Source organism: Dromaius novaehollandiae, chromosome 4 (assembly GCF_036370855.1).
Source record: "Dromaius novaehollandiae isolate bDroNov1 chromosome 4, bDroNov1.hap1, whole genome shotgun sequence".
NCBI lineage: Eukaryota > Metazoa > Chordata > Aves > Casuariiformes > Dromaiidae > Dromaius > Dromaius novaehollandiae.
This window is the reverse complement of record NC_088101.1, coordinates 37826634-37838731: the sequence shown is the minus strand read 5'-3', so window position 1 is coordinate 37838731 and position 12098 is coordinate 37826634. Positions and strand designations below refer to the sequence as shown.

Genomic DNA, 12098 nt, shown 5'->3' with positions numbered 1-12098 from the left:
ATTCACATCTTAAGTGACTGTAACAGTAAATCACAAGGTGTAGGTGAGCAGTTTAAATAAAATCTTTATTTGCTTATTTATTTACAAAGGCAATGACTCAGCAACTTGAAAAGTATGATTTGCACTTTCCCACTAACTTCAGATACAGCAAGTACATAGTCAACTATAAAATACGCAGCCTAGTGAGTAAGGCGCAGTATTTACATCACACTAGTACTGCAAAAAGCACTTAAGATGAGTTCACCAAAACAACCAGAAATTAAACATTTACTCTGTAAATGGCAACAATGCTGAAAAAGAAATTGCAGATTTCACTTAAAGTATCAGTGTGCTATTTTTTTTGTCAGATTGCAAACATGCAATACTAATTAAAGTCTGTTAATGGGATAAAAAACAACAGCCCTCTTATTCTGTCAGTTTTGCAAAATAGTAACATTTTGATACAAGTGTACTTTTTATTGGTCTGAAATCTAATGCTAGTAACTCCAGTATTAGACTAGCTACTTAATTCTACCAGGGCCAACATCTCTTCCTCCCTAGGAGGGGAGGGGAAAAAAAACCAATTAAAAAAAAGAAATAAAATCAACTATTAAATTTGCATTCAGGCTATACCAGAAGCATAACACAATACCCACACATACACAAATTTATGAATACAAATTGCTACAGAGGCATCATCAGGATATCCTGCTTTAACAGCTTAAAAAAAAAAAAAAGAGTCTTAAGTGTTAAAGAATTTATTGCAACCCAAAACAAGTCAATTTTGTTTTCTATTTCCATTTTGACATGCTTTAGTTTTTCCCCAATATGCTTTAAGGTCATAACCATTATTCTCACTTTAAAAAGAAGTCAAGTGTAAGGTATTCATCCAAAACATACCTTTGTGGCTGACTACTCTGAATGTAAGAGACTAGCAAGAAATTATGAGCTACAAGAACAACAGATATGCCAGCTTAATGTTCTGGGCATGGGATTTTATAGCTAGGCCTGTAGGGAATGCTTTGTTTTTCCAGATTCTTTACTGATGCTTTGTAATAATTATCTTCCTGAAAGGGGTTCTAGTTAGCTGTGTGGGAAAGGGAAGAAGATGGCACGTGTACAGAAGTTACTATTTCTTCCCTACTCTACTGAGCACTAGGATATGGAAGTTACCATCATAAGAGGACAACCAAAGCTAATACAAGCAGTTTCTGCTACTGACTGCCTTTAAGTATGTTCTTGAAATTAATTTATCTCATTACTAGTAACATACTTCATGTATTAGAAGAGTATTTTTCCAAATACATCTTTTGTAGTAGTAAAAGTCAGTTTAAGTTCAATATACTTGTCCTTTTGTGCAATATAGGTGTGTAAAAGTTTAGCAGTCTAAGGAATTGATTGGTAAGTTTGTGCAGAAATTTATGGTGTGCGTGTTTTGTTTTCATGGGGTACCACAGATATATCCATTATAAATTCAAAATTAGTGTCAATTATAGCCATATCCTCTTCCTGTCTGCGCCGTAGCTTTTCCCAGGTATTCTCAACTTTCATCAGTAGTAGTACATGTATAAGGACATGTGTGGCAAGTACATAAGAGACTCCTTGACACGTTGAAAGAAAAGGTGAGTTTAACTTTTATCCAAAGCTCTCTCTGACAAGCTGTGCTGTAGTTCAGGTGACTCAGTGTCCTGAATAGCAGCAGTGTTATAAATACCATCAACTATAGGGACTGTCGTGGGTGTTGTGAGAGGTGTCACAGTGCGTCCAAACCCCTGGTAATGACCCATGGGTGAAGATGGCATTGAAGCAGCATCAGAATTTGGGTCTTGAGTAGATGAAGACAGTAAACTTGTATGCTCATTTTGTTCATGATCCTCAGCAAAAAATATTTTCCTTGGCTGGCCCAAAACTGTCCTTCCTAGAATTATGCCAAATGAGAATACCTTTTAATACTTGCAGCAATATACTGAGATTTTTGTAAACATACAGTATAAGAAACACATGCTGAATTAGAAAGATAGTCTTTGTTTTTAAAAAGTTTTACATGGAAATTGTTAGCTTCAATTAATAAAGAGATGTCTTTTCATTACAAAAAAATCCTTCCCTTCTACCAAAAATATCCAAAATTTACCTGAGATTCATCTATTTAAAAGTAAAATTAAGAACTAGACTCTTCCTTGAACAGAAAGACTGGAAAAAACAAAGTATTAGATAGGCTATGAAAATCCTCTACAGACAGAGCTGCCAGTATTTTGATATAGGACATTCTCAAGGTACTATACTGATGGCTAACGGCATAAAATGAAGCAAGAAATACACGTGCTGTCAACAGACCATATAAATCTTTGTTACTCACCAACATTTCGAACTTGTTCTGATATATCTGCCCTTATATCAGAAATATCCCACATTGCAAGAAAGGAGTCAAAGCATGACCCTTCTTCAGCTTCTTGGACATAAGGTTTATAGGAAAAACTGTAGTGATGAGCAATAGCAGCCAGGAACATCTCAACACAGATGATAAAATCCTGTAACAAGGAAAGAGATGCTAATGAATATTTAATCATTCACAACTGGAGAAAAACTGTTTTTAGGCTTTTTCTACCATCGAAACACTGATAGGGATTGATTGTCTTGGAAAAATGGCATCTGCTACTTAACCGCCAGAGCTCCCATATTCTTGGCAGACCTCAGGCAGCCATGTGCACTACATACATATGCAAATCAGTCCTTGCCTGGCAGACTGACTTGAGGGAAATGAGGCTTCAACAAGAAGCAACTCTGTGATGAATTATTTTGTGAAGAATTGCAAGGATAGCCAAAAGAAATACTTAACCAGGAAAAGCTTCTCTTCCCCCATACCTCCTAGACAACACATGAATATAGGAAGTGCTGAGTATAAAGGACGTGTGGGGTGACTGGCTGATGCTTAACCCAACTTATAACAAAACCAGTACTAATCCAGCCTATATTAATCAAGTATGCCAATATTTGAGTTCTTGAGATCAGCTATGGCATCTGGCATATAGCAATTCCTCTTAAAAAGTAACCGTCTTCTCCTACCTGTAGGCCTGTAGCCACAGCTTCAACGCTTTGCCATTCCCAGGTGTGCTTCTCAGAAATAACACCAATTTTCACCAACAATGCAATAAGAACAGCTTGCCTGTAAAGATTATTTATTATTACTCTAACAGTGGTGTGCAAAAGCCTCCAAACAAGACTGGTAGACAAGGCCCCACACCATATGTAAATAGCCAGAATCTTTGTACCAAGGAGCTTACTGTTCATATATATTTTAAGAGAAAGAAAACAAAACAAAATAGGCTTAGAAAGAAGAGTCATTCACCCATGGTCCTAAAGACCAACACAAAAGTCAACAACAGAAATTTGTTGTCCAAGTTATTAGAACAAGTTGCTTATCAGGACATTACTGCAGCCTGCACAGTAAGGTTCAAACAGTCAAATGTACCTCCTCAGCAGCAGCTGAATGTGAGCAGTGCTTAAAATATACAGATAGTAGCTTATTTTGAAAAGTCTTTAAATTGCTAAGCAAATAAAATAATTTAAAGTGAAGATTCTAAAATGAATTATGTTCTTGAGAATCATCTACACATTGCAAGTCTTAAAAAATAATCTCAAGTGAATGAGACTGCTATGTCCAAAATACTGATTTATATCTGAAGCATCCTTTTCCCCTCACAGCACTTTACTAACATTGTGGTAGATTTTTTTGAGGCATCTGACCTCAGTGACACACATGCAGCTTTTTCAGTTCTTTTATGATCAATCCTGGAAGTAGAAAAGTAACAAATAATTTGCTTACCAGAAAGAAACAAAAACTACCATCTTCACACAAAGGAACTTGCCAACAGGCTGGATAGGGTTCAGTTCTTCACGGAGTACTTTATAAAACAGCACTAAACAATACATAGCAAACTAATGAGGAAAAAAAAAACGAAAAAAAGCTTTCAAATCCTTGTTTATTTTGTGAGGGAGTTGTTTTACAGCATCTCTTCAATTATGAAAAATGTACCACTGTATGATGCAAACTTAAAAAGCTGCCTATTTTAGAAAAGATGCTTTGGATTTAAGGAATCTGTGTCTTTCTGTTTGAAGGCAGACTTTGTTATTTTTGCCTGAACTTGTATTTCTGAAATGCATCATATTGTCAGACAGAAACTGAGGTGATCTATTCACACAGTAAAACAAAGCATAGGAAGCTACTGTGAAATGTCTCCATCACCAAGTGAATCTCTAGAGAAAAAGGCACACAAAGCACATGCCCATTCAGGCTTCTGTTGAGAATGTCCAAAAGGTTTTCTCTTTATGGAAAATGAGTATTTCTCTTTATGAGAAATGAATATGCAATGAATGCAATCTTCACTGCAAATCTGAACAAGTTTACCTATTACAGACAACTGCAAGCAACCAAACTAATAACTGATCTCCCCTTTTCACATATTCCTTGCCTATTACAACTGTATTTCTTCAAGCAGTCATGCCAGCCAGTGGGACACACTGGAGCATACATTGCTGCTGGAACTGCTGTCACAGCAGGAAGCAATCACAGCTCTTTCCATAACAGTGACCCATCGAACACAGTGGTGGCAGCAGCAGGAGAACACACTTTTCAGATGGGACTTCATGCTGTTTTCACACCTGCTGCTGTTGTCAAGAAAACTAAAATGCTAAAAAGTAAGGAGCCAGAGTTATTGTTCTCTCCTCTTGCAATGTCTCATGTGTAATATGCTCTGGATGAAGCAGAGAAATCATTCCTCTGCTTTCCCAGCAAGTCACCAAATGCAATCCTTGGTCTCCAAATCAGTATTTTCAGTTATCGGGCTGACATCTTACCTGTTACCTGGCTGCTGAGCCAGCATCCTTTTGGCTTCTGCAGTCAGATTTCCACACTAGAACAACTCCCCTACTCTAGAACATGCATGCTTGAAGCCTGTTATGGTTAATTTCAATTTAAAAGCTAAACTGTCAGATAGTCCTGAGCTAAGCTTTTGTCCTAAAAATCCAAATATAAGCTAAATAAACAAATACGGAAAGCTTGTAATTATGTAGTCCCTTCCCTTCAAAGACAAAGAGCAAGACAGGCTAGAATCTCAGTGCTTCATGCATTGCTTCCATTTCTCAGACTCTTGCTGTCAAGGTTGCTACCACTAGCTTTGTAACACAGTATTTTTAACATAACCCTTGCTGATCCATTAGAGGTGACTGGGAGGAGGCTAAAAGGGTACGTGAAGTCACCTGTTCTACAGAGGGGCAAGCCTGCAGCTCCCACATGCCTGGGCCATTCCACTTCCCCCACCAGAGAGTTCAGAGTAGAGGGGTGGAACGCTGTTTTTTGGAGCTTAATAGTAAAAGCAATACAATTTTTAAAATATTACCTGTTTTCCTAGCATTCTGTGCATATAGTATTTAACAGATACAAACTTCCACTTACAGTGTGAAGTCTACTACTCACAGAAATTACCCGATATTAACACAATTACTCTCAATAGTTCATGTAAAAAAACATTCACGTAATACTAATACAATTATTTAAAAGAGCAGAAAGATGTACTTGGTACTCACTAGCTGTGACATGTTGTTAAGTATAACCAAGTAAGTCCAAGCATTGTTGAAGCTGAAGTTTCCTTCATCATATACTCCCACTAGTTCACAAATTCTAAAAGAATTTTTAGAGTTAATCTCTACATAGTAAATGATCAACTGTTAGATCAACATCAATCAACTGTTAGAATCCAAAAATCTATTTTAGTTCTCAAATATCAGCACTGGGAATCTGCACAGGAACTACAGGCTTCAACAGCATATGGAATAGCAAGTTTATATTGTGTTTTCCACAGAGGAAATAATGTCTGAATATCAGGACATACATAGGTAAGTTATTTTGATTTCTAGCACAGAAAATGAGAGCAAAGATACGGGGCTAACATATCCTATATCGAATAGTTTCGGCAATTAAACAAATTTTTTTGGTTTAGTCTGTTATCGATGTTTCTTGAGAATGGCAGATTTTCACAGTCCCATAGAATTAACAGTCAATAACTATCAATACAAAGTTTATAAACTTAAGCTTTCAGCATCAACATGCATAATTGCCTGATATTCCTCTACAGCAATGGTAGATTAGATGGGCCTGTATGAAGGCACACAGTCAAGCCTATCACATGAAAAGCTTAGTAAGTTTAAATAGCTTACGTAAAATCCAACTTTAAGAATTCCCAACTGCTAAAACCAAAGGGAAGAGGGACAAGAAGAACAAGATATCTCTAAAATGAAGAGATCAGTGCTATAAAAATAGCTTTCCTACATAAACACTACTTTACATCCTCCCCTACTTCTTTCAGCAGCAGGCATTAAATATTTATTATTCCAATTCTGCAAATAGTCATTTGCTGTAGAGAAGCCATAAAGAAATCACAGGCCGATGCAAATTGCTCAGACCCGTTTAGAATACAACACAAGTGTTCTGTTAAACTGCATCGATTCAATACAAAGGACATGAAAATTCTTTCCAGTGTAACTCAAAATTGCATCCTTAAGACCAGTATTAATTATTTATGAGCATACTTACAAAGCAATAATGGTAGTAAATGGTCTAACAACAGTGTACTGCAAAACACCCAGTTTACATCTAAATAACAGAACTCTGCAAGAGAAACAAAATTCACTGTATGAGAATTTAAAGAAAATTCACTTATGGAAGTTTCCTGTCCTCAGTATTTAAACTAAATTAGATTTTTATTTCAAAGTAATTTCAATTTAATCTACTAGGACTTCATACACTACAGTGTATAGCATGTGTGCGCACAATGGAATAGACCTAGACTATATAGATATATAAATGAAAATATTCAGTGATTCATTTTTTTCAGCCATGGAAAAATTCTGCCTGTGTTAAATAACAAGAATAAAATTTTCACTATTTTTGAAGAGGTTTAAGAACAACTTACATTCAGAGTTTGTCTTTTACATTTTAAAATTTTAAATCTAAAATCCCCTAAGAAAGAAAGAAAACATGTTATGCTGCTCCTCAGATTAAGTATGCAGAAATAAAAACAGTTCATAGGTATATGGCCTTTCTTCCTTCAGCTGTGCAAGTAAAAGTAATGGGCTATATGGTATCAGTGAATCTATATTTTTAGCAAACAGTCTAGGATAGCAAAGGAAACAAATTCAATGCTATCTTTTTCCCATATTTTTCAAAAATAAGCAAGTGTCCTTCAGCACCACCTGTGTCAATTCAGCTTATTAACTTAAGCCTGATTTCTAGGATCTTACACAGCAAGGTGAAAACATATTCACAGCTGCTTTCAGTAGGGGTTCGTAGCTGATAACAAGATGCATGCAAACCATAAACTGACTCTGTCAAGAAACAACAGTTATGCTACTAAATATGAAAAAAAACTTTAATATCTGATTAGACACCTTAAAATTTTAAAGATGTCATCATATACTCACTCTCCCATAGCCCACGATGGACAGCAACACAGGGGAGGCAGATGTCTCTGCTGATCTTTGGCTTCTATTATTAATACCAGGTTGGGATACCGGTTGGTTAGATAATTTGAAAGAAAAACCATAAAATTATAGATGACATAAGCTTCATAGCATTCTCGACAGGTATCCACATATATTGCAATGTTGGGGTATTTCAAAGCTATCCACTGTAAAAAGACAGATAAAAAAGTTGCATGCAAGTAAGATAAAACTGATTCCAATGACAACACTGGCTGATTAGTTTAGCAAGCAATACTTCATTAGACAGGAGGCACTAATTAAACAGGACCTGAAGTATTTGTTTAGCAAGTGTGTGATGCTACAGCGAGCAAGTAACATTTTGTAACAATACAAGTAGAACTTCAGATTGCACCTCTGCTTCCCTCAAATGAAAGCATGCTTAAAGCACAGCACACGAAGTGCTCTGGCCTTGTGACCATACAATTCAGCCCTTAATTTAAAAGTTACGAAGGAGATGATTGCCTACACATGACCTAGTCCAATTAGGAAGACATGAAATAATACTGTTTGCTCAAACTGACATATTCACTGTCAATATGTATTTGTGAACTAGGTCTTTAGTCCTTTAGTACAAAGTTGATTTCTTTTCATATCTCACATGTCAGTGTTTGTTCTGGCATGTCTGCAAGCTGTAGAAGACAGCAGCAGATCAGCCTTAAAATGAAAGTCAGTCATCATCACCCTACGCTAGAACTTCAGACAGAAAACTGGGTTTGTTTGTTTTGCAAAACTGTGATTATGGATCAGCTGTCAGACTTTCAGTTTGAGTTTTATTTCCGAGTATCACACTGCTGTTGCACTGCCCCAAGCAACTTGTGCTACTTTTCTTTTTTGTATTTAATAAAGGCAGGGATTCTGAGTTTACTATGTTTCCCTCAATGGCAGTGCAGTGAATGTGGTGCCCCCTCCAATCTACTCATCAGATCTACAGGAAAATGCTTCACATCCTCGTCTCAGATAAGACGACACCTGCTACAACATCTTTGTGGAAGACGTGATGCTGAATCTAATAAACTGAGAATATACCATTTGAATTCTAGAAAAGAACTGTATGTTCAGCTCAGAATACATACTCTAGAAAGATGCAACATATGAAACAAAGGCCATAAAATTCAAGAGTCTAGAGAAAGATTTTCTTCTTATCTGTCAGAAATGCTCTTGAATGCCAGACTACAGCTCACTTAATTATCAGGAATTTTTCTACCAAAGGAAAAATTCTGTGCTTAAAATTGCAAAATCAACTTGAGGTAGTTCATATTTCCCACAGGAAACAGATAATATTGCTTTCTTCCCCACTCTCCTTCACTCCCAGTTACTCTAAATCGCAGTCTTTCAAAAAGGGAGAACATACATATGGGTGACACTTTGTAAACACTCAAGAGATGGCAGGAAGGGTGGGAAACCAAAGGAAAGGTTCCTGGAAAGCCTTTCTTTATGGAAGAAATGGAAGTATTTATGACATGAAGAGGTGATGACAGTGTGTAAACCACATCCTGCACAATCCACAGATTTAGTATGTTGCTTAACTCTAGCTAAAATCACCTCTGCATGGAGCAACAGGTGACATGCACATGAATGAGATCTAGTACTACTAATAGGGGCTGACATAAAGATGTTTAGAAGTGGACTTTTTCTGGGATCTTATCCTTTGTCCCCTCAAGCAATAATAACAACAACAATAATAATAATAATAATAATAATAATAATAATAATTTAAAAACCCACTAGCACTCTGCCTAACTCAAGAAAGAAAGGTAAGGCATCGAATTTTTTGAGAATGCATTTGGATCAGTCTGGTCAACAGGTTTCCTACCAAGCTGCTACTGAAGTTGGAAGGACCAAAACGAGGCACCTGTTGCCATTTACACATCTGTCATAAGGGTTATTCAAGAACAGACGGGGCACAGTTAAGATGGGGTCACAAAAGTGATCACACAAGCTCCACAACAAGAACATACTATTGTTAAAATTGTATTTCTGATATACTCCATAAGCAGGAGCACACCGAAGTTTCTAGAATTACGACTCTCCAGGCAGCATTCTTTCTACAAATCATGACACCAGTTTCCCTCACCCTCCGAAGCTAACAAAGAATTGATCTGTTAAGAATTAAGAGATCACTTACACTGTCTAAACTGTAAATCGGCACCATCCATAGAATCCTACGATAACAAAAGAACATTCATTATTATTGAAAGTATTTTTAGTCTGAATTAAATTTAACATTTGGAGTACAGATAAAATGTGAAATGCTACCTTATTATTGGTTTCTGTAATTCAGGTTGAGTGTAATGAACTAAGTGTTGTAGTATTCCCCAGAGAGATATTGGTATAGTCATCAGTAGAAATATCCCAGCGATAAACCATGCCTTGGTATGAATTCCAACCTTACAAGGAAAAAGAAAAGTGCAAGATCAAAGTTTCAGTATTAATACTTTAAAGTGTTAGTAGTAGAGCAAGGGAAATAATTTTTCAACTTTTTTTTCCCCCATGAATGAAGTTTTAAGATGGGCATTAAATATATACCCCCAAATTACATTTAATTTTTCTAACCCCTCTTTTTGAATATATAAACTTTTGTCATCCCTTGATCTGTCTTAGAGTACATTACTTAAAAGCAAAATATGAGAAGTCTTGCAAAAACAAGAACACCAACAACAAACACAAAATGTTCTAGAAAATCATACTGATGCTCACTACTTACAGGATTTCTTTGCTTTAGGTCTAGAACTTTTCTTGGTTGAGTGCTTCATTATAAAATTTCTGACAGCTTCTGGATTTAAAGTATCTTTGGCTTTAAAATCAAGTTCCAACTAGTAATGAATTTCAACTCCTTTCAATTAGCAATTTGAAATGTACATCTACATACATATGTGTGTGCATGTCTATTAAAACACAAATGCTTTTAAATACAAATGCTTTTAAAAAGATCTGTATTAGTAATCCCCAAGTACCAGAAAGCAAGAAACATGGAAGACTGTTTTTAAAAGTTTTTTTTTATGTTGAGAGATGTTTCTCCAATCTCCTACTGTACATAAACATCTCATATCTTCTATTGCTTTCCAGTTCAAAGATCTCAAAGTTTCTGAATAACTTCCCTGCCAGTATCAGACTTAATTATTTTGAAACATCAGATAACACTCTGATATAACATGGATAACATCCATTATGCTGAACATATGAAAGTATCAGAACAGAGCACACCAGTTACAAAACAGCAAATCTAAACACACCGAAGACAGATTTTACTGTTCAGTGCTTAAAATTTTGCTGGGAAAAAATTTATATCTGGCGGAATGAGCCTATATTAAATACGATAATGTATATTTCAAGGTTAAAATTTTACTTTCCATTAGAAAAGTAATGCTGCCACACATTTGCATAATTCATATGCTAAAGTCATGTCATACTACAGTGCCATGAGCATGAAATTTCCCTACCAGCTCAACTCTGCCCGACCACACAGAATTACCTGAAACATTAAGTTATGAATAATAACGCTAATATTACTGCCAAGTGTCAAAACTTCAGTTTTGAAACTTAAGTAGCATGTAGCAGTGACAGAGCTCCAGGCACGCTTTTAGAGCAAGCCTGTAGCATTTCTTGAACTGCTTTCAACACACTGCTTAAAAACTTGGAATTACTGAATCAAAAGGAGCAAGAAATCCTACTGCGTCCTATTTTGCCCCGCTTGTGCTTAAACAGCATCTTAAGTACAAACATTAGCAGCATAAAACTGTTTTTCAGTTTCCCAGTCACCTGCCTTGCTTGGACTTTAAACTAACCAACCTTCTGGCACGCTGCAAGCTACGTCGAGCGCGCACGGACGCCCCGCAGCTTCTGCCTGCGACAAATAACCCCGGGGGGCCGTTGCGCTGCTGTAACCGCTCCTCCAACGGCCGCCGCGGGGAGCGGGGGGGAGGGGGCCGCGCTCGCGCCCCGCTTCCCCGCCGCCGCCCTCACCTCCAGCTTCTGCAGCTCCCACACGCAGAGCGGCACCACCACCAGCAGCCCCACGATGTAGAGCAGCACCACGAGCGGCCGGATCCAGCGCCGCCAGTTCCCGCAGGTGCACGGCATCTTCCCGGCGGCCGCGCCCGCCCTCCCGCAGGCGGCTCAGCGCCTCGACGCCGGGCCCCGCAGCCCCAGCGGGGCGCGCATCACCGGCGGCGGCGGCGCCGCCCGCTCGCCCCGCCGCTGCCGCCACCTCCCATCTGCCGCTGCCGGCTCGGCGCCGCCGCAGGGCTCCTAGCGCGGCGCGCAACAGCCCCCGCGCCCCGGCTCCTCACGCGCGCACACCCCTCCCCAACGACACTTCCGCCTCGCCGCGCTTCCGGCTCCCCCGCCGGAGCCATCACCACCGCGCCGGCCGCCGGCGCCGGTTGGCTTCTCGCCCTGCCTATCGTGGCTGCCCCGCCCACCGGGGGCGGTGAAAGCGAGCCCGGGGGGCCGCGCTGTAGCAACGGCTGGTAACGGAGTGGCCGCGCCCCCCCACCTCGAAGGATGGTCTCTTCCGCCTGTCCCCCCGCGGTGGCGTAGGGAGGTGGTCTCGCCCACAGCCTTGCTTCGCCGTTGGAGCGCGC

General features: G+C 38.8%; 1 protein-coding gene across 1 annotated transcript; it reads right to left on the bottom strand.

The window, feature by feature from the left end:
* Nucleotides 1–47: 47 nt before the first annotated feature.
* TMEM184C (transmembrane protein 184C) lies at nucleotides 48–11866 on the bottom strand. The gene is made up of 10 exons (XM_026106352.2): nucleotides 11479–11866; nucleotides 9772–9902; nucleotides 9641–9677; nucleotides 7456–7661; nucleotides 6569–6643; nucleotides 5563–5656; nucleotides 3803–3915; nucleotides 3043–3142; nucleotides 2336–2507; nucleotides 48–1897 (listed from the first exon to the last, which is right to left on the bottom strand). Exons 1-10 carry the CDS (start codon nucleotides 11593–11595, stop codon nucleotides 1608–1610), a joined length of 1335 nt encoding a protein of 444 aa, XP_025962137.1. The 5' UTR covers nucleotides 11596–11866; the 3' UTR covers nucleotides 48–1607.
* Nucleotides 11867–12098: the final 232 nt, after the last annotated feature.

What these genes read in the sequence shown, in the direction of transcription:
- TMEM184C (XM_026106352.2), bottom strand. Translation starts at nt 11,595, where the DNA reads ATGCCGTGCACCTGCGGGAACTGGCGGCGCTGGATCCGGCCGCTCGTG. An exon ending in TTACAGAAACCAATAATAAG is followed by an intron (nt 9,678 to 9,771) that starts GTAGCATTTCAC and finishes TTGTTATCGTAG; the next exon opens with GATTCTATGGATGGTGCCGA. An exon ending in GTAGTTTTTGTTTCTTTCTG is followed by an intron (nt 3,143 to 3,802) that starts GTAAGCAAATTA and finishes TAATCTTTACAG; the next exon opens with GCAAGCTGTTCTTATTGCAT.